Source organism: Bombyx mandarina, chromosome 07, assembly GCF_030267445.1.
Source record: "Bombyx mandarina strain Sakado chromosome 07, ASM3026744v2".
Taxonomy (NCBI): domain Eukaryota; kingdom Metazoa; phylum Arthropoda; class Insecta; order Lepidoptera; family Bombycidae; genus Bombyx; species Bombyx mandarina.
Genome location: NC_143214.1, coordinates 12,956,425 through 12,979,276, shown reverse-complemented (window position 1 = coordinate 12,979,276; position 22,852 = coordinate 12,956,425). Strand labels below are relative to the sequence as shown.

Sequence of the window (22,852 nt, the reverse complement as noted above, 5' to 3'; positions counted from 1 at the left end):
GTCTCCGGTAACTGCTTAAAACCAGGTGGACCGTGAGCTCGTCCACCAACCTAAATAATTAAAAAAATATCTGTTTCCAGATACGGTCGCAAAGTCACTTTCTTGATAGCGATTGCTGCAATGATTTTAATCGGTTTCGGGATTCCATTCGCGCCCGGATACACAACTTTCACTGTACTAAGGTTCCTTCTGGGAGTCGCTACAGCTGGGACCATGGTCGTATCCTTCGTAATCATTATGGAGTCGATAGGCAATAAGTACAGAGAGGTCGTGGGCTGCTTATTTCAAATACCTTTCATTATAGGTGAGTTTATTTAACTACTATTTGTAGGAGGAGGCAAATTCACATTAACTATCTGATCATTCTCCTGTCCTTCTCCCAGTCACCTGGGGTCGGCGCAACATGTTTTCTCCTTCCATACTCCTCTATCATATACCATTTCTTCGCTCACTCCCCTCTTAACACATATGGTCTTTCACGCAATCCATCCATTTCTTCTTAAGTCTACCTCTTCCTCTATATCCTTCCACATTCATAGTTAACACTTTCTTACCAACCTCATTTTCATTTCGTCTCTGCAGAAGGTAACTTTTGCAGGTCTAGTCTCCCACCACTACGCAAGTCCGATGACAGTCTGGCCCATAGTGCGAAAGAGAAGGCTGACCTTCTGGTCAAACTCTTCGCCTCGAACTCGACTGTGGACGACGGGGGTGCCACACCACCGAACATCCTCCGGTGTGATAGTTCCCTGCCGGAGATCTGCTTTACACAGTGTGCAGTCAGGCGGGAACTCCGACTCCTGGACGTCCATAAGTCGAGCGGGCCAGACGGCATCCCTGCAGTGGTTCTGAAAACGTGCGCCCCTGAGCTGACGCCTGCGCTAACGCGTTTGTATCGCCTCTCTTATTGCACTAACAGGGTTCCGTCTTCATGGAAGACTGCCCACGTCCACCCTATCCCCAAGAAGGGTGACCGGTCGGACCCATCGAGCTATAGGCCTATCGCGATAACTTCCTTGCTTTCCAAGGTGATGGAGCGAATAATTAATATACAACTCCTGAAGTATCTGGAGGATCGCCAGTTGATCAGTGACCGACAGTACGGTTTCCGTCGCGGTCGCTCAGCTGGCGATCTTCTTGTATACCTTACTCACAGGTGGGCTGAAGCCTTGGAGAGCAAGGGCGAGGCTCTTGCTGTGAGCCTTGATATCGCGAAGGCCTTCGACAGGGTCTGGCATAGGGCACTTCTATCGAAGTTACCATCTTACGGAATCCCCGAGGGTCTCTGCAAGTGGATCGCTAGCTTTTTGGATGGGCGGAGCATCACGGTCGTTGTAGACGGTGACTGTTCTGATACCATGACCATTAACGCTGGCGTTCCACAAGGTTCGGTGCTCTCCCCCACGCTTTTCATCCTGTATATCAATGACATGCTGTCTATTGATGGCATGCATTGCTATGCGGATGACAGCACGGGGGATGCGCGATATATCGGCCATCAGAGTTTCTCTCGGAGCGTGGTGCAAGAGAGACGATCAAAACTTGTGTCTGAAGTGGAGAACTCTCTGGGGCGAGTCTCCGAATGGGGTGAATTGAACTTGGTTCAATTCAACCCGATAAAGACACAAGTTTGCGCGTTCACTGCGAAGAAGGACCCCTTTGTCATGGCGCCGCAATTCCAAGGAGTATCCCTGCAACCTTCCGAGAGTATCGGGATACTTGGGGTCGACATTTCGAGCGATGTCCAGTTTCGGAGTCATTTGGAAGGCAAAGCCAAGTTGGCGTCCAAAATGCTGGGAGTCCTCAACAGAGCGAAGCGGTACTTCACGCCTGGACTAAGACTTTTGCTTTATAAAGCACAAGTCCGGCCTGGCATGGAGTACTGCTCCCATCTCTGGGCTGGGGCTCCCAAATACCAGCTTCTTCCATTTGACTCCATACAGAGGAGGGCCGTTCGGATTGTCGATAATCCCATTCTCTCGGATCGTTTGGAGCCTCTGGGTCTGCGGAGGGACTTCGGTTCCCTCTGTATTTTGTACCGTACGTTCCATGGGGAGTGCTCTGAGGAATTGTTCGAGATGATACCAGCATCTCGTTTTTACCATCGCACCGCCCGCCACTGGAGTAGAGTTCATCCATACTACCTGGAGCCACTGCGATCATCCACAGTGCGTTTCCAGAGATCTTTTTTGCCACGTACCATCCGGCTATGGAATGAGCTCCCCTCCACGGTGTTTCCCGAGCGCTATGACATGTCCTTCTTCAAACGAGGCTTGTGGAGAGTATTAAGCGGTAGGCAGCGGCTTGGCTCTGCCCCTGGCATTGCTGGAGTCCATGGGCGACGGTAACCACTCACCATCAGGTGGGCCGTATGCCCGTCTGCCTACAAAGGCAATAAAAAAAAAAAAAAAAAAAAAAAAAAATCACATGTCCAAACGCGCACTTCTCAGCTTCTCTGTCACAGGTGCAACTTTCAGACTTCCTCTAACATATTCATTCCGTATTCTATCCATTCTCGTTACTCCACACATCCATCGCAACATTCGCATCTCTGCTGCATCACATTAACCATCTAAAACCGGTTAAACCAGGGCGACATTGACATAGTAAATAGACTTAGTGACAATTTGTTTGAGCGTTTGTCCATACAATCTCCACAGTACGTGAGCCAATTTGAATTTAGATACCATGAGTGATTATAACATCCTATGATAGAGATGAGGCATATATTTCCTTGAAATACAGGCTGAAAACTAAAGAAATCTATTTTTTGTGTAGGACACATATCAGTACCCGTCTTCGCGTATTACTTCCGAAGATGGAGCTCCTACACACTCGCGCTTGCAGTACCTCCTCTCATATACCTGGGTTATTTCTTTCTGCTTTCTGAATCTCCGAGGTGGCTGGTCAGCGTAGGAAAAGTAGAAGAAGCCACGAGAATCGTTAAGAAGGCCGCTCTGATGTAAGTATGTTTCTTATACCGATAGATGAGTCGGAACATTATGAAATAAGCCTATTTGAGAAAAGTAAGACAAGTTCGCGTCAGATCACCGTTATGATGGACCCAATAAAGGCATCTGTAAATAGTCCCGTCAACGAGTGCACAAGAAGGATCGCGGTGCGCGAGGAATGGCGACGTCTTTGTGAAGCGCACCACCACTCGATATGATAACCACGACCGCTCTGCCAAGAGTGCAAGCGACTGAGACAAAGACAAGTTGAATCAGTTATGGCGTTGTCTATGCGCACAATACTACCAAAAAAAAACAACATCGGTCAAGGAGCACTACTGCCACCACACACTTCTCTCGCAACAACCTTGCGCATAAGACCTATGTATATCGTTAGGGCCGTTATTTTAAAATATAATTTGGAAGGAATAAAGCAATAATTTCTTTCGTACACCACTGCTTGCCTCCTCTTCCTCGCCGACAGGAGTCATGAAATGTGACAGCATTCTTGGTGACGGAAAATATACTCTTCAAAGTCTGAAAATTTTTGAGGCAAAACGGTCACCTAGTGTGTGAAGAAGGGTTTATTTTATCTCCTCAAAATACCTGCAGACTGGGTCAGTGCCAAGACTTATCTAATGCATGTGCCTTCGCAACCTTATTGTTTAATGAAAAGCTAAAATTAAATGTACTTATGTTTGTAAAAATTTGTCTACAAGATAAATAATCCATTTAATTAATGTGGTTCTAAAGTACGATGACAGATGAGACTATCAACCGTTTAGTAAACAGATAAGAATACAATACGCCATTTAATTTGGAAATAAGGCCAGACCATACTTATCTGATAAGTATTGGATTTGGTTGTGATGCTGACTTTATTATCTCACATTGTCACACACCCAAGTGAAAAATCTTATTTCCATTCTTTACCATAAATAGGTGCAGTTTTACCGTCTTAAAATTTAAGTAATACTTCGTATCTCCATTAATGCCTTTTTAGTAGGTTTATTATTTCCTCAATTAGTTGATCATTTTAGTACAAGTACATATCTAAAACATGCGCTCGACGTTGCATATGGACCTCATTATTCATGAAAGATCGACTGCTATGAATAAACTTCCCAATGTACTGGGTACATGAAACATTACAGGACTCAATTTGGAGTATTTAGCTGGAATATTAACATAGCTTTTTTTATTGCTTAGATGGGTGGACGAGCTCACGGCCCACCTGGTGTTAAATGGTTGCCGGAGCCCATAGACATCTACAACGTAAATGCCGCCACCCACCCTGATACACGAGTTCTAAGGTCTCACTTTTAATAGTACAACGGCTGCCCCACCTTTCACACCGAAACGCATTACTGTTTCACGGCAGAAGTAGGTAGGGTGGTGGTACCTACCCGCGCAGACTCATAAGACGTCCTACCACCACTAAGACTACCATATCTAGAAGTCCGTTACCAAATAAATCAGCAAAACATCAAAAAATATGCAAATTCGTTGGAACCCTTTAAAATGCATTTCAGAAACAATCTGCCAACGGCGAAAATAGAGGACACACTAAAAAACCTTGCCGAAGAAATCACATCGACCGAAGTCCAAAAGCCAAATTACTCTGATTTGTTTCGGAAGCCATTGCTGGTGCAGTCAGTGTCCTGCTGTGCTATCTGGCTCGTCACGGGGGTCACGTTCTTCGGGTTCAACCAGTACATCAGCCAGTCAAGTCCAGACCCCTTTGTTAGCGTCGCAGCCGCTGGTGCTATTCAGGTAAACCAGATCTCTGATTATTTTCCTTGAGTGATCAAAATTATTGTATTAAGACCAGCTGAAGCGAGTTGGTTCATGTTACTTGGCGCCACAGAACTCTACAGTCGTTTTCAAGGAGTAATTTTAGTTTGATTGGCTTCGGCGCTTCCACAGCACTACGTGATTCCACTTCCATTAAGTATAGCAATTTCTTTCAACATTTTTTGAATAAATAGTACATTGTGCACCAAGGGAGAAAAGTTGGACGTTTCACGCACACACGCTGGAGGAAATGGCCAACTTTTCTCCCGCGGTGCACATACTATTTTTTCTCCTACCAGGCCGAAAGTTCGTGGAGTACCGAGCCGGGGTCCAGGGGGGAAGCCCTGGCCGGGGGTAGGGGGGCGGAGCCCCCTCATACTGAAAAAAAATCAATTTAACTGTTTTTTAATTTTTAAATAAACTACTACTAATTGAATAAGAACTGTCTGATGAACTCATCTTTGTTTAATACTTCACTATTAAATTTTATTGCCTTTTGTTTATTTCACTTTTACACTAAACACAATATTGCAAATTACCCGAGCACAATAATGGCGGAGAATTTTAGGTGCATGAGTGCAGACGTAGACACTAACGCTCATGCGCACCTGTACACAGGGAGAAAAAGTTACACTTTCTTCCCTGTACAGCGGGACGAAAACCGAACTTTCGGCGTAGGTAGTAGTAGTAGGAACTCTACAAAGGCTGTTATGCATTAGCAGTAGACTTCAGACTGTGAGTAATTTGTTACGAATAGATCCTACAATCTACCTTCATTATGGTCCTTTATTTACTAGTGGTAGGACCTCTTGTGAGTCCGCGCTGGTAGGTACCACCACCCTGCCTATATCCGCTGTAACTATACTGAGACCTTAGAACTTACATCTCAAGGTGGGTGGGCATTTACGTTGTAGATGTCTATGGGCTTCAGTAACTACATAGCACCAGGTGGGCTGTGAGCTCGTCCACCCATCTAAGCAATAAAAGTATAAAAACAAAAACCCTCCATTATATCTAATGTAATCTGTTATTTTCAGATACCGTCCAACTTAATTTCAATTTGGTTGATCAGAAAACTTGGACGTAAAGTCACAACCACTATGTTCTCGGCCTTGGGAGGTCTCTGCATCATCACCCTAGGATGTGTCCCTGATATTTTCTGGCTGACCTTGACCCTGGGAACGTTGGGAGTCAGCTGCACTGCCATTATCGCGGCCACAATCTATATTTACACTTCAGAATTATATCCTACGGTTGTTAGGAACATGGCCTTGGGAGCGTGCTCCACCTCCATGAGGATAGGGTCGATGTTGGCGCCGTTCATATCGAATCTATCAGTGACTGCGCCGTGGCTGCCGACCCTCGTCTTTGGCGTGGCACCCCTTTGTTCGGCGTTGGTTTGTCTGTTGCTGCCGGAGACGAAGGGGAAGACATTACTGAATAGTTTAGGGGAAGTAAACAATGGAAGATGATGTGAGGAGTCGCGGATGATGCAGGGACTACGCATGTCCGTGTTAACGCGTGAAATAACGCCCAAAACACGTCATTACGGATCCTCCCGATCCACTAACAGTGCTTTTAGGTACTCAAGCTCCGGTCATCGTTCTAACGACGAGTAAATTAACCCACAAACACAGCCCACTGAGTTTCTCGCCGGATCTTCTCAGTGGGTCGCATTTCCGATCCGGTGGTAGATTCTGCGAAGCACGGCTCTTGCTAGGGTTCGTGTTAGCAACGTCGTCAGGTTTGAGCGCCGTGAGCTCACCTACTAGTTAAGGTTATGCTGAAATAGCCTCTCAAGGCTATCAGCTTAGGTAGGAAAAAAAGAGTGAAATAACAATGGAATCCGACCGAGTACGCAATGGTGGACCGTAATAAAATAATTATTGAAATAATAAAACAAACAAATTTGTTTTTAATAATTTAATTTCTTAATCATATTTACATAATACTATTCATTCATTCATAATTCAACTAATAATTAAAAATCCATTTATTTTCAATGTTGTCCCTAAGAAAATCATGTATGTGATAATAATTTTCATAATATCTAATAAATGAATAAAAATAATAATAATATAAAAATAATAATAATAATACTTACATTTAAAATAGTAATATTAAATATTAGAGTACGGACTGCACAATTTTATAATATTATTTTCAACCACAATGTGTTCTGTGATAAGTTAGTTTTTAATAAATATTTGTAAAGTTTTATTTGTACTTTTTCATGTTTTTTATTACCAGTATTGTTCTAAACTATATATTAAAGTGGATATGTTGCCCGTGTCATTAACAGTGCTTACGCGTTCCTAAACCTTATACAGCGGAACAGTTTGAATGACACTGTTAATAAGTGTGATGTATCCGTCCCTTTATTACTAAATTTAAAATAATTCACCATAATTATTCTGCTCCTTTGACGCCCAGAGAGTACGGAGTTCTGGTGGCCGTCCGAAGATAAAAATTCCCTCGTAAACTGAAATGAAAACATTAAAATAAATAGCCTTATTCATCTATAACCATATAGGCAAGGCATTAACAGATCGTTATGACTGTCGGTACATGAACCATTGTACCGTGGTTCACTTGCGGACGAAACAATGGATGCTTCGAAGTAAGTTTTTTTTTTATTTTTTTTTTATTGCGTAGATGGGTGGACGAGCTCACAGCCCACCTGATGTTAAGTGGTTACTGGAGCCCATAGACATCTACAACGTAGACGCGCCACCCACCTTGAGATACAAGTTCTAAAATCTCAGTATAGTTACAACGGCTACCCCACCCTTCAAACCGAAACGCATTACTGCTTCACGGCAGAAATAAGCAGGGCGGTGGTACCTATCCGCGCGGACTCACAAGAGGTCCTACCACCAGTAATTACGCAAATTATAATTTTGCGGGTTTGATTTTTATTACACGATGTTATTCCTTCACCGTGGAAGTCAATCGTGAACATTTGTTGAGTACGTATTTCATTAGAAAAATTGGTACCCGCCTGCGGGATTCGAACACCGGTGCATCGCTTCATACGAATGCACCGGACGTCTTATCCTTTAGGCCATGACGACTTCGAAAGTATCAGTTAAATGGAATATTTGAAATGTATTCAACTGATAATTATTTTTAATAATTTGTTAATTTTTGTTATTTTGTTAATATTAAGCATGTTTCAATGATACTATGTACACTTTAGGACTTGTTGTTGTCTGAAATAAAATAAAATAAATCATTCATATACATAAATATATTTATCGAAAATATGTTCCAGTTAGAAGAGCCAGTCGGCTTTGGGCGGCACCATTCACGATTTTAAATACAAATCTAGAAATCCGTTTTATCTATACTAATATATAAAAATCTACAGTGGTTTCTACGGATGTTCCGTTATAACTATTAAACCCTGCATCCGATCCACTTGAAACTTGGTATCCATTTAGAAAATACATGTAATTAATGGATAGGCTAATATTTATATGAGTGTTGGACAGCCTACACCAGTTGCGGGGGCGTTAATGATGAGAATCTTTGTGGGGGTGAGAAATAATAATGTTAATTTTAAATGCCCAGCGAAGCGGACGGGTACAGCTAGTCATAACTAAAGTGGTTAAATTAAGCCTTAGAGTGAACATCTTATAGCATCACAGTTGTAGGACTGTGTCGATACTATATGTGGTACAGGGTAACAATAGCCTTTATGGCAACGGGATCGAATTACATTTAATTTCACATTTCAAACTGATTCTTATCTAGTAGGTATACGACATAAATTCCAAATTTTAAATTGATTTCGTGGCATCGCGAAGCGCGCTGTTGAAGATCACGCTATGCGATTCTGTTATGCTTTATTTTATTGCTTAGGTGGGTGGATGAGCTCACGGCCCGCCTGGTGTTAAATGGTTACCGGAGCAATGCAACGGCACTCCGAGGGTCGCGGGGTCGGGCAGGCGCAGAGTGCAACGCACCCCACTTGTACCCGACTGACACCACACCACTGAGACCTATATCAAGGAATGTTGCGTCGTAATAGACCTCCAATCTACCACAGTATTGTTACGCCAGTAAAAGCAACGCCCTCTATCGTCGTTTAGAAGCAACGAATGTCAAAAGAAATAGTAAAATCGAGAACGCTCGAGAAGTACAATGCCATCTGTAGTCAAATGGCGGAAACGTATATCGAAAATACTCGACTTATCAGGAATGTTCTCGATAAGTTTAGGGATGTCGTATTGATTATAAAAGCGTTGCAGAGATAACACGAAGGCAGTTAGTTATCGGATCTACTCGGAGCGAAACAGCAAACCTATCACCTGAAGCGAAGCGGAATAAGTGAATTACGAAGTGTAAAGTGTTCTGTGAGTGTTCTAAGTGTTGAATAGAATTTTAATTTGTACTTCAGTAGAATTTTTATTTATCCCGAACCACAGCGCGTAACAGTATTGAAGTGGCATAATATGTGCTCTGGTCGGCATCAAGTGACCAGCGTGAAAATCGTCTGTTCAGCCTTATCCACAACGGGATGGGCTTATGGATAAAGCTAGAGGCACCGTGTTTGTTGTTCTGTACGTTCTTGAAGTCGTCCTGGCCTAAAGGATAAGACGTCCGGTGCATTTGTGTTGAGCGATGCACCGGTGTTCGAATCCCAGGCAGGTACAAATTTTTCTTATGAATTACGTACTCAACAAATGTTCACGATTGACTCCCACGATGAAGGAATAACATCGTGTAATAAAAATGAAACCCGCAAAATTATAATTTGCGTAATCACTAGTGATGGGACCTCTTGTAAGTCCGCACGGGTAGGTACCACCGCCCCGCCTATTTCTGCCGTGAAGCAGTAATGCGTTTCGGTTTGAAGAGTGGGGCAGCCGTTGTAACTATACTGAGATCTTAGAACTTATATCTCAAGATGGGTGGCGCATTTACGTTGTAGATGTCTATGGGCTCCAGTAACCACTTAACACCAGGTGGGCTGTGAGCTCGTCCACCCAGCTAGGCAATAAAAAAAAATAAAAAAAAGGAATAACATCCAACAAAACTAACTCGGACGTGGCTCCCAGCCCCATGCTGACCGAGGGTGCGTTGTGACACCGGCCGCGCAGAAAAGCGTCATAATCTAGACACTTTCGACTCATGAACTGACTCCCTTCGACTGACTCCGCCCAGAAGGCCCACGACCGCCAGTGGCTGCAGAAATCTGGAACCAGGGATAGCCATGGTTGTTAGTTTATTAACCTTCAACTTGAGGAAGTTGGGTATTTGATTCGTAATTCAAGATAGAAATTAATTGGTAATTTTAATTAATATAAGCCGCGCCAATATAGAAACGAATCTAAAATGGCGGCGGCGATCATGCGCTCTCACTCTAAACTATCGCTATCTTTAGTCGCACACAGCGCGTACTGCATGCAAAAAAAATATCAGTTCTGACAGGTAAATAATATGGCCTCTCACAAGGAAAAGTCCTTTACAGTGATGCACGCGAAATCGTGTATAACGTTATTAAATACTTTAAAGAGGAAAATAATCTCGAGAAATTAAAGAAAAGAAATTATCATTTGTGAATTTATATTTTTTTTAAATAAACAACTTTTTCTTTGTTTCTTTTTATTTGTTGACCCTACCATCTGTCAGTGCAGGTAGTAATATTCGATTCGTTTCTTTATTGGCGCGGCTTATAATAAAAACTACATGTATGAAAAAATGTATTAAAAGCCTTTAAACTCATGAAGCCCGGTCACGCTCCGCTGTGGCAGTCACTAATTACGTAAAAAATAAATTTCCTTGAAACTACGCGCTCGCCACCTGTCGTATGGTAATGGTATTTTTATTTATATAGGTAAATATAGACATCATAGAAACTATAGGAAAACTTGAGTGGAGATGAGTAAGACATTTACTGGTGGTAGGACCTCTTGTGAGACCCTAGAACTTATATCTCATGGTGGGTGGCGCATTTACGTTGTAGATGTCTATGGGCTCCAGTGACCACTTAACACCAGGTGGATTGTGAGCTCGTCCACCCATCTAAGCAATAAAAAAACAGCATCGCATCTAACTACTATCATTCGTTATTTGGTCCACCTTCATTGAATACGGTCACGGGTCATAGGTCACGGTCTTACCTTCATTGGATAAAGGCACAGTGAATGACAGGCAGCCGGGTTGCTTGGCCTGGCCTCCGTTGGGCCAGAAGTCGGCATGACCGGTGCTGGAGGGGGCACCGAAACCTCCCCCGTCCGTGTGGATTACGTCCACGAAGTCAGCGTCCTCGCTGGACATGTGCGCCGCCAGCAGCGGAGGGTAGAACCCTGGGTACGCGGGATCCAGACCAGTTAATCTGCGAACAAGAGAACAGATAAATATGTAGATACGATATACAACGTGTTAGATTTCTAATTGAGACTTTAGAACTTATATCTCAAGATGGGTGGCGCATTTACATTGTAGATGTCTATGGGCCCCAGTAGCCACTTAACACCAGGTGGGGTGTGAGCTCGTCCAACCATATAAGCAAAAAAAAAAAAACTAAAATAATGAAATTGCTTTATTTGTTGGAGTCCAAGGGGAAGTTTGTAGAGTTCCAAAAGAGTATGTTGTTTGAGCACCTTCACTATGTTAGTTAAGTACAAATGGTAGCGTGTTAACGAGTACCTACGTGTTGCTAAGTGCACTGCTATACAAGAATATAATAATTTGACACCACAATGACGACGCACGGTGCATCAACGTATTGAGTTAGGTATGTACTAACCGTACATTAATATTTTTTTGCGTAGTTGGGTGGACGAGCCCACAGCCTAGGCTTAAGTTGTTACCTAGGCCCATAGACATCTACAACGTAACCTTGAGATATAAGTTCTAAGCTCTCAGTATAGTTACAACGGCTGCCCCGCCCTTCAAACCGAAACGCATTACTGCTTCACGGCAGAAACAGGCCAGGCGGTGGTACCTACCCGTGCGGACTGACGCGAGGTCATACCATCAGTAAATGATAAACATTTCTATGATAAAGAGTCGCTTGTCTCACTAGTCTTTAAACTACCAGTCGATTTGTAGATCTGTTTGTACATAGAATCACAAACTAGTGAACACACGGACGTATTCATTAAAGCAAATATACACGGTGTTCCCGGGTCATGTTTCCCCTAATACTCCCCCTTCCTCTAATAATAAAAATGTTGATGATTAATTTTGTAAAGAGAAAAGTATCACACACCTGGGTACTGTAAATCCTTTTGCTGCTAAAGCTTTTGCTGCAAAACTCAAGAGATGCGCGCCGAGTGAATGTCCCACTAAATGCAACCCTTTCAAAGACAACCCCCCCTTTAACAGCTTTAGAAGGGCCTTGCCTGCTTTCTTGCCCGTCTGAAACATAGACCTAATTCATTTTTAGCTCCGTACTCTGTGACTTCTGATGATGAAGATCGGTTAACTCTCTTATCTTAAGATTTACTCTCTCATCGTGGCAGCCGCTAATTACATACCCGACCCAGAATACGGGGCAAGGCAAGGTCCTCGTAGTTCAAAACTTGTCTTGTCCCCGGATACATTCTGAGTGCTTTTAGGGTCGTCACCCCTCACCGTCCTCGTCAAACTCGCCGATTACGATGAAGAGCTCCACGTGCGACTAACCTAACTAACCCATAGCCAGATATTCTCAGTAAGTCCCGATTCAGATCCGGGTAGATTCTGCCAAGCCCTGCTCTTGCCAAGGTCAGTGTTAACATATTCTCTCAGGCTGAACCCGATGAGCTTCTCAGTAGCATGATCTACCAGTCACAACGTGAATAGCCCCTTACGCTACCAGCGAATAGGAAAAAAGAGATGAAGATCGTATTGGGATTTTCGTATTAAAATTGGAGAGCTATATCAAGATTCTAAGTTTTCGTTTGTTGAAAAGCTATATAAATTTTTCAATATGACTTCATAGTCAGAGGATCCACAAGTTGATGGTGATATCTTAAGGAAGTAAAAAACCGGTTTAAGGTTTCCTCTCGTTCGAGTTCGAGAGATAACCGGAACGATACATCATCACGCTCTTACTCACAACAGGTACGTCCAACGAAACAAGCAGGTAGTTTCCAAAGGCCATGTTCGACCAATCTAATACTAGAATGTTGTAACCGCCCCTCTGGACGTAGGCACGAACTATCCTTAGTACCGATTCATCGGTCGCTAACTCCACATACCTGGAATTTATTTAGGTCTATATGAGCACGCACACTGATATGCTCACGTGCGATATGTATAGTCTCCCATCGGATTTCATCTTTGTAATTTAAGTTATGATGATAGGCAGTCTACTGGTGGTAGGACCTCTTGTGAGTCCGCGCGGGTAGGTACCACCGCCCTGCCAATTTCTGCCGTGAAGCAATAATGCGTTTCGGTTTGAAGGGTGGGGCAGCCGTTGTAACTATACTGAGAACTTAGAACTTATATCTCAAGGTGGGTGGCGCATGTACGTTGTAGATGTCTATGGGATCTGGTGACCACTTAACACCAGGTAGGCCGTGAGGTCGTCCAACTACCTAAGCAATAAAAAAAAGATTTTTTGAAGATTTTTAGAAGAACCGATTTTATTTTCTTAATTATGTCTATCACTCGCGAAAACCCACGAAAATACTAAGAAAGCTTAAATTGAAATTAATCTTACCCGTGAGCAAATAGTACCGTAGGTCGCTTAGGATCAAACGTTGGATCAGCTAAAAGTCTGTTCACCTCACTAAAACGATATGATGTCGGCACAGTCGAATTCTTACTGAAAGAAACAAACATACAACATCAAAACAGCTTAGTGCTAACAGATGAATTAGCGCTCGCCTTTTTTTATTGCTTAGATGTGTGGACGAGCTCACAGCCCACCTGGTGTTAAGTGGTTACTGGAGCACATAGACATCTACGACGTAAATGCGCCACCCACCTTGAGATATAAGTTCTAAGGTCTCAACTATAGTTACAACGGCTGCCTCAAGAGGTCCTACCACCCGTAAACTCACAAAAGGTCCTACCACCAGTATTTAGTAGTAGTATGATGATGACCATATACTTCTACCTTTAATTCTTGTTTCAGTACAGTCTTTGTAGGCCCGCATGCATTGGTTCTAAAACCCAGCCTGTAATTAAGCAAAACAGTCGCGAGCTGCAGGTTGCATACAATTTGGGACTTCGGCCTCTGCGTATTACCTGCCTCTTCGAACCCCGTGAGCGTATATAGGCAACAAGGATGAACTACAATTTGGAAAAGCCCAGAACATTCCTTACCCATAGTACCGGAGTATAATGTCGTTGGGTGTGAACGACCTTCCCCCCGGAACTGAAACACACGTGGATATCATATTAAAAAGAATTTAAGTTCACTGTCACTTCGACTGAAAAAACAAAACCTAACAAACAGTTCAACGACTCATACCGCTACTGACTTAAAAGAACAAAGCATCTGTGTGCTTAGTGCGAGTTTCTTAACGTTTTCGATAGCGTAAAAGTTAACCGAATTTTGTATGCAGTTGGAACAGCGCCCCTAGCGGCAAACGTACGCAAACGATCCCATTCCATACAAACATGAGTTAACTTTTACGCTATCGAGAACGTTAAAAAACTCGCACTAAGCACACTGATCTTTGTTTCGGGCTGTTTTATCTCGGAACAGTGAGACTTGCTTATAATGGTCGGTCCAGTCATTTTTCATAAATGAAGGTATTGATATACAAGATTGAAGGATACAGGTATGCGATGAAGATATTATTGTAAGTAAGCAGTTTGAGGTTACTACCTAATTTTTCCATTTAATTTATTATATTCGCGCAACGTGGCATCGCGTCTAGTAATCCACCATCTTTCTTGTTTGAAGGTCGGGTCATACGTTTTTTTTATTGCTTAGATGGGTGGACGAGCTCGTAGCCCACCTAGTGTTAAGTGGTTACCGGAGCCCATAGACATCTACAACGCAACCCACCTTGAGATATAAGTTCTAAGGTTCCAGTATAGTTACAACGGCCGCCCCACCCTTCAAACCGAAACGCATTACTGCTTCACGGCAGAAATAGGCAGGTTGGTGGTACCTACCCGCGCGGACTCACGTATTGTGCTAATGGAACTGAGACTTCCACCTATGATCTCAAGGTTTAAGGCTCTCATAACGGCTGACGTACGTGCACGTAGGTACGCCTATTATAATTCGAGAATTTCACACCTGGCACAGTCAATAGCAATATACTCCGTAAGCTATTGTCATATTCCGCATAGTATTACTTATCAAATTACACTGCTAATGGTTAAGTTTTTTTGTTGTTGCTTAGATGGGTGGACGAGCTCTCCGCCCACCTGGTATTAAATGGTTACCGGAGCCCATAGACATCTACAACGTAAATGTGCCACCCACCTTGAGATATAAGTTCTAAGGTCTCAAGTTTAGTAATTTCAATTATATATACACACAAGGTATTTAGGAATCTGTTCAGTTGTTATAATTTTTTGCACGCACCTGTTTTGAATTTCAATCCAGACTGTTATATTAAATATTTAAACTTCTATGGTTGTAATTTGTTTTGTGCATCAATAATCGAAAAAAATAATTAAAATAGCATACTTCTCACCATTAGTTTTACTTCTGAGCGCCTGAGAGAAGCTGTTTATGTTGAAAGGTAGTGCTGGTGGTCGCTGACCCTCACAGAGAAGCGCTAATATAAAAAATAATACTATTTATAACTACTATTTACTACGTACTATATGCTATATACAGGTAATCCTCCTATAACGCGGTTGATACGTCCCTACAACGCCCCGTGTTGTACAAAACCGTGTTATATGAGACTCGAAGCCAGTTACGAGAGTAATTTTTTTAAACGACTTCAAAAAAGGAGGAGGTTCTCAATTCGACTGTATGTCTTTTTTTTGCTACCTCATAACTTTTGAGTGTGTGAATCGATTTTGATGATTCTTTTTTTATTAGAAAGATGACGCTTCCCGTGTGGTCCCTTTTCAATTTAGTCCAGTTCTGATAATGGCATCCATGAGAAAACCATATATGTCTTAAATTTGCATTCAGTAGGTACATGCGCGACAAATAGATGAATAACTCAATACCTCAATATCACGCCAACCGATTTCGATGATGATTGTTTTTAGTGTATATTAATTTATTTTGGAATGTCATTTTTTGTCTATTTGAAGTCAGTTTTTGTTAAAGCATGTCTATTTACAATTATTTGAATGAAACATCTCAACTATCCCTGTATGTATAAAATTTCGGTTATTCCCTTAAATTGTGTGTCCGTAATTAAGAGGTTTATCGACCACTTAAACTGTAAATCGTATCCGATTAACGCAGAATCAATACAAATGCTTGAATCAGTTGTTTTAAAAAAAAAAACAACTTTCCCATTTATGACGTCGCCCATGACATATTAAAAAAAAAAACTAATATATATGAATTTGCAGAAGAGTAACTACAACGTATGTATAGATGTGCAATTTCCCGACAGCATTTTTCTATCCACCACTCCCTAAATCAATCACGAAGAACCTTTACTGGTGGTAGGACCTCTTGTGAGTCCACACGGGTAGGTACCACCACCCCGCCTATTTCTGCCGTGAAGCAGTCATGCGTTTCGATTTGAAGGGCGGGGCAGCCGTTGTAACTATATTGAAACCTTAGAACTTATATCTCAAGGTGGTTGGCGCTTTTACGTTGTAAATGTCTATGGGCTCCAGTAACCATTTAACACCAGGTGGGCTGTGAGATCGTCCACCCATCTAAGCAAAACCTTACCTGCCAGTAACAACAGCACGCAGTAACCAAATAACTTCATGTCACAAGTTGTTTCGTGAAACCATTTCATTTATTCAAAATATATTTTCTTGTAATCCTACGCCGTGAGTAAGCTCACTTTAAAATCTGATGGCCAACTGAAGGCTTCGTCTGCATATGATCACGCGAGATCACTTACAATAAACACCATCAAATCAACATAGCGCACCATAACTATGCACATACATAATATAAACCTCTATTCAACTAATACAACTACTAAGCATACTTGTGAATTGTATATGAATGACTCGTTCAAAATGTTTCACAGTAAGATCGTTTTATTGTATTATTGGGCAGTCGATCGCACCCCAAGGCGATCGTCAAAGCCCATCAAAAGACACGGGGTCAGTTTTGATGATACAACTGCCGTTTCACCCAATTACAACGCAGTACTGCTCTGCCGATAACATGATTTTTTATTTATTGCTCAGATGGGTGGACGAGCTCACGGCCCATCTGGTGTTAAGTGGTCACCAGTGCCCATAGACATCTACAGCATAGGTGCCGGCACCCACCTTGATATGAGTTCTAAGTTCTCAGTTTTGACAATAAAACCGATGTCCCGCCCTTCAAACCGAAACGCATTACTGCTTCACGGCAGAAATAGGCAGGGTGGTGGTACCTACCCGTGCGGGCTCACAAGACGTTCCACTACCAGTAATTACGCAAATTATAATTTTATGGAAGTCAATCGTGAATATTTGTAAAGTACGTATTTCATTAGAAAAATTGGTACCCGCCTGCGAGATTCGAACACCGGTGCATCGCTAGATACGAACGCACCGCGGACGTCTTATCTTTTAAGCCGCGACTGCTTCAAAATGTCATGAGATGTCAATGTACAAGAAAATATATCTAGGCCTACACCGCGATAGCACTTCTATTTTTCACTGTGTTTCTTGAATGAATCCCGAGCTCCTCACAGATCGGACCTCCGACTGCCCGACAGTCCTATATAGAACTACGTACATATAAATACGGCTTCAACTTAAAATAGGTTATTATTTGAGATAATATATAAACAGTTCTCTACATCTCCATATTGATAATGATCTCTTCTCGTACACGCGAGCAAATCAATCCTGTTCGTAACTTTGTAATGAGCATTTTAATTTAATTCCGGAAAAAAATACAAGGTCAGTAATTTTGAAAATAAAACTAAATTTATTCTCACGTGTTGAAATTTTAATTATAAAATCACTGGTAACTGTGTAAAATATAATACAACTAAATTATTACTTAGGCCTATTTAAGTCGTCGTGGCCTAAAAGATAAGACGCCCGGGGGAAATAAAAAAGGACGAAAGAATTTTTATAACAGTAAGCACTACAAAATCACAAAAAGTATTTTATTTAAAGCTGATAAGAAAATGCAATCGATGTCTCCACGTTTTACCACAGCAATAATTTTAGGTTATATTGACGAAATTAGTTTGGACTGCGTAAACATGTGAGGTCTTGTATATTAATTACACTGTCACTAACTACCTACTACTTTAATCATGAAATATATTAAATTTCCAAACTCAGCATACTTCAATCAGTTAACAACTGTTCAAGTCATATCATACCCTGTGTCTATGCTAGCGCCATTCTGGAGGATTTTTGAACTGTTATTTAGTGCTGAAAGTGGGACGGACACTTTTTTAAGCTTCTCCCATATGAGACGGTTCTCCTTACCTCTACCCTCCGTAATTACCGTACAAATTCCTCAAGCGCCTTAAGTTCCACTGATTACTTGTCCCTCCTGTGAGCACCCGGGTCGTGTAGGCCGACCCTTATTTCAATATTTGAACTTAGCTCGTTAAGTAATGTTTGAATAACAAAGATCTTGTTTGATCAAAATATTGTCTGTTCGCACGTATTCAACTTCAAATAGTTCAAGTACAGACAAGAAAACCTTGTTCAATAGTTTGTTTTGAAATTAATATTTGACGAACATAATTATCGTTCATTCGTAAGAAATATGATGGCAGGACGTTATATAAGCCCTCACTGGTAGGTACCACCATTCTGCCTATTTAATCAGTGACAAGTTTTGGTTTAAAATAATGGGATAGAAATTCAATATACAGATACAATTGCGGCTTCGACATAACGTCTCAAGGTGGCATTCACGTTTTCACGTCCCATCAGATCCAATAACCATTTAAACAAAATAAGAAAAAAAAAGATACAACACCACAAAACTAAAGACATACATTTCGTATAAACAAAGCATCCGAATGAACGATATAATTATTGCAAGAAGCAAGTAAAAAACTAATTAAGATTAACTAGACCTTGATACAAGAACTGTGAGCCAAGGTTTGACCGAGTCACGTTTCGGATAACACTAACTAGTCTGGCCATAAATACGGTTACATAAAAACTTTTTTTTTTCAACTTTTTAATTATTTTGAATTTGGAACACGTATATTATTTTAAAAAACTTCTTTCGATTTTGCGCCATTTCACATATTTTTTCGTGGTCATTATCAAATTACAACATGGAATGGGGTGTTCAAAGAAAATAGGATTGCAGTGATCGCCTTTCACAAAGTGGGTATAAAGCCGACGGAATAGATATTTTTTTGCTGAGACTAATAAATATGTAGGTAGAAATTTTAACATTACACTACTACTTCATTAAAAAAATGCATTTTTTTTTACTGTCCTTGTAGGCAGACGAGCCCACGGCCAAACTGATGGTGAGTGGTTACCTTGACCTATGGACTTCAGCAATGCCAGGGGCAGAGCCAAGCCGCTGCCTACCAAAATTTGTTACAGAACTTATGGATGCACCAGGTACATATGTAACACTGACGACCTAGACGACTCGCGTCTTGAGTAAACCTTTCGGAGAAGTAAATGAATGCGAAAAGACATTTATAGTCCAGAACGTTAATACTTCTTGGGTTCTGTAGCAGTGTGACTAGACGAACCTCCTTAGGGAACGGGAGTTTTTTATTTATTGCTTAGATGTGTGGACGAGCTCACAGCCCACCTGGTGTTAAGTGGTTACTGGAGCCCATAGACATATACAACGTAAATGCGCCACACACCTTGAGATATAAGTTCTAAGGCCTCGGTATAGTTACAACGGCTGCCCCAGCCTTCAAACCGAAACGCATTACTGCTTCACTGGAGAAATAGGCGGGGCGGTGGTACCTACCCGCGCGGACTCACAAGAGGTCCTACCACCAGTTCAAATAACACTCAACGGAGAGGTGCAGTGATCTAGAAGAGTCAAGGAAAGCGCCCGACCGTGAAGGCCGAAAAAACACACTAGCATACGAACAAACATTTATTGAATAGGAATGTTCACATACACACATTATTTTTAAAATATAAAATTTGCATACAATGCTAAACTAAATATTCTAACTAACCATTTAACTAAATCGCATAATACGGGCCAAACACGTTCCTCAGCGAAGATAAAATAAAACCTATATACTCGTTGGTAGTTTTCCAATTACAGAGCATAATGCGACTCAGTGACGCACAATGCCGAATTATGCTGAAGCTTCATTGAAACGTGAATTAGTTTTCAAATGCATCAGCAGAGTGCGCTAAGTTAGCACAGTTTTAATTGACATTGATTATTTCTAAGAAACTACGACGAAACGAAAGCCTTACAATTTTTTTCAACATTAAATAATATTACTAACGATAATCTATATATTAATACGTGAAGCAAAAACTTTGTATCCCTTTTTACGAAAATCGCGCGCACGGAGGAGTATGAAATTTTCCACACTTATAGAGAATATAGAGAAGAATTGCACAATGCCAATATTTTTTTTAAATAATGCGTAAAAGATACATTAAATCTATAAAGAAAACATTACACATACTGCATACCACGTATTTGACGCACACACGCATGCATACTATTTATTGTCAAACTTTTGTTCTTGACGTCTGTTGTCAAATTGAGAATAGATTAAATATTGTTTGTCTATGTTAATATTTTTATAGTGTAGTCTTGGCGAAATTTGTGATTATAGAACTATAATAGTATTTGAAAATAAAATCATAATAGTGTACAAACTTACAATTCCAATTATTTATAGTCGAATTTCGACTACTGTGGGACCTCTAGTATAAACAAAATTTCGATCAATGCCAGCTTAAAGAAAAAACACTTGTCAATTTTCTGTCACTGAGTCGGTATCGATTGCGAGTATCACGCGAGAGCAGTACTTTTGAGAGTGCTCGATTGTGCTTCGAGTTGCTGTAGTTGGAACATTCAACGTTGAGCATTATGCCGCATAATGCGCTCTTGTGCTGTCATTGGAAAACTACCGTTAAGTGCTAAATGTTGAAGCATAATTTAAAAAAATATCACTTATTTTTACATTCATCCATTGTAATGTCGCTAACAGACACTCATTACAAAAAAGAAACAATGTTCACAGCCTAAAGGACAGTGACCGATTATTATGTGTATAATTTGAATTCACTCTCTGCTGAATTATGTCCGAAGTGTTGATATACATTTTATCAAGCAAAGCATTCAAGGTGGCTTTCAACAGTGATCACAGTGATTTGTAGGCAGCGGCTTGGCTCTACCTCCGGCATTGCTTAAGTCCATGGGCGACGTAACCACTCACCATCAGGTGGGCCATAGGCGCGTCTGCCTACAAGGGCAATAAAAAAAAGTTTTCGTTACGTGAGTCGTATGCTCACCAGTCGAGGCATAAAAATCAGATTGGCAGACACTGAAAACCTTTTTCTCTCAACAATAATAAAACCAGACCTCGCCGCGCTGTTACTAACACTGTTACTAACACTAACGCTGACTGTAAAAACTACTCGCGTATCAAATCAATCACGTTGATGGTACTATCAACATATCCTTCATCAGATGTGCCAACAACTGATCAATATCTAAATTCAATCGGACAAACTATCTTCGAACTCATAAATCAGCAACAAACAAACAGATAAGCATTTGTTTTTACATTCAGTATTTCATTATATTAAGCTACACAATAAATGAATTACTATAGACATTTCCCTCACTTAACCATAATGAAGAACCAATTTATAGGTTCAAGGCCCTTGTACGGTATAAGCACACAACTAACAAATAATTTAACATTTATTCTCTAAACTAGATGCCTTAGTCTTTAGATATACAATTGAGTTAAGAATGTATTGAAAAATATACTGTTTTTTTTCGCACACTGATAATATTGGATCATTTTGTGCATGTATTGCGCTAAATATTCACTATATTTACAAAATAATACATAAATACATAATATCATATAAGATGCAGTTAAATATGGATTAATAAAATTTCCAATATTCATTTTTACGTACATAGCCAATAATAGTATTAGGAATTAATAAGGTAACTTGAAATTATTGCGATAAGTTTTTTGTGGGCATCATAGGCAGACAGAAACCAGTCTAGCTGGTAGTTTGTGGATGGATATTATGCTCCGAACACAGCCAAGCCACCGCCTATGCCGAAGACTCATCTCAAACCTCGTTAGAAGAAGGACATGTCACAGGACACAGAAACAACATGGATGTAAGTTCGTTACAAAGTTTCTTAGTACGTGATAGATATTATCTTTGGGAAAGCACTGTAAGAACGCAGCCATTGCAGGTTGCAATAATGACCCAAACTGAACGCAATGTAACTTACTCAATAACTAATCGATCTGTGGGGTCAGTGGCTTGACTGTTTGAGATCTTAAAACTGAAATAAGAAAAAGCAAAAAAGACGCTTATGTTGATAATGCGCAAAAGTGGTGGTCTAGAGACGACAATTATTTAGAACAATAACTATAGCGAAATATTCGTCAATATTGTGAATATGGGTTGGAAAATTGCTGGAAACAAAACGATCAAGTGTGGCATCTTTTTAATCTCATTGTTTACGGTTCATCTGGAATTAGAGGCCATGTTTGGAGATTGGTTGATCTCAATGATGCTGTACATTTGGCTTTAGATAAATGGAATACAAGATTTACAATGCAGAACATAGGTGATTAATGAAATTAAAATGGAATCGGAATTTAACGAATAGATCCTGTGCGTCCTACTTGAGATCCACGCCATCACCAAGTAGATCTTCGCACTCCTTCTCCCACTGTTTATCCTCTCCAGTCTTCTCTTCGACCACTTCGTACTCTTTCAATTCGGCTTCTAATTCTTTCTCCCATTGTTCTGTAATTTATAGATTTTATTATTTTAGATGTGCACAATTTTTGATGATTTCTTTTAGTTTATAACCTATACAAAAAAGTCAAACCATACCTTAGATTCTAAGGGCTTAGAATATTGTTATATTA

General features: G+C 40.9%; 3 protein-coding genes across 9 annotated transcripts in view; 1 reads left to right on the top strand and 2 right to left on the bottom strand.

Moving 5' to 3' along the window:
- Positions 1-22,852, top strand: part of LOC149502742 (organic cation transporter protein) — a 111,167-nt gene that overhangs the window by 3,586 nt on the left and 84,729 nt on the right. The window contains exons 3-6 of one of the 2 annotated variants that reach the window (XR_016323352.1): positions 81-304; positions 2,779-2,962; positions 4,484-4,724; positions 5,783-6,327. Coding sequence is in view for 1 of the 2 variants with exons in the window: in XM_089728881.1 (XP_089585007.1) it covers positions 81-304; positions 2,779-2,962; positions 4,484-4,724; positions 5,783-6,217 (1,084 nt within the window). In the remaining variant the exon portion in view is untranslated. Of the gene's footprint in view, positions 1-80; positions 305-2,778; positions 2,963-4,483; positions 4,725-5,782; positions 6,835-22,852 lie in introns of those variants that run through there. The other variant, XM_089728881.1, reaches the window with a different exon arrangement.
- Positions 6,654-16,708, bottom strand: LOC149502746 (lipase member I). 2 transcript variants are annotated; one of them, XM_089728882.1, is made up of 9 exons: positions 16,519-16,696; positions 15,344-15,427; positions 14,013-14,064; positions 13,405-13,509; positions 12,799-12,940; positions 11,968-12,116; positions 10,874-11,088; positions 9,792-9,945; positions 6,654-7,227 (listed from the first exon to the last, which is right to left on the bottom strand). In XM_089728882.1, exons 1-9 carry the CDS (start codon positions 16,586-16,588, stop codon positions 7,155-7,157), a joined length of 1,044 nt encoding a protein of 347 aa, XP_089585008.1. In that variant the 5' UTR covers positions 16,589-16,696; the 3' UTR covers positions 6,654-7,154. The 2 variants fall into 2 exon arrangements, with proteins under 2 accessions (XP_089585008.1, XP_089585009.1); XM_089728883.1 differs by lacking the exon at positions 9,792-9,945 and having other exon boundaries at positions 16,519-16,708.
- Sap47 (Synapse-associated protein 47kD) overlaps positions 19,833-22,852 on the bottom strand; it is a 69,677-nt gene continuing 66,657 nt past the window's right edge. For all 5 annotated transcript variants that reach the window (XM_089728856.1, XM_089728855.1, XM_089728859.1 and 2 more), the window contains one exon: positions 19,833-22,727. In XM_089728856.1, coding sequence (XP_089584982.1) covers positions 22,600-22,727 — 128 coding nt within the window. In that variant the 3' untranslated portion in view covers positions 19,833-22,599. The remainder of the gene's footprint in view (positions 22,728-22,852) is intronic.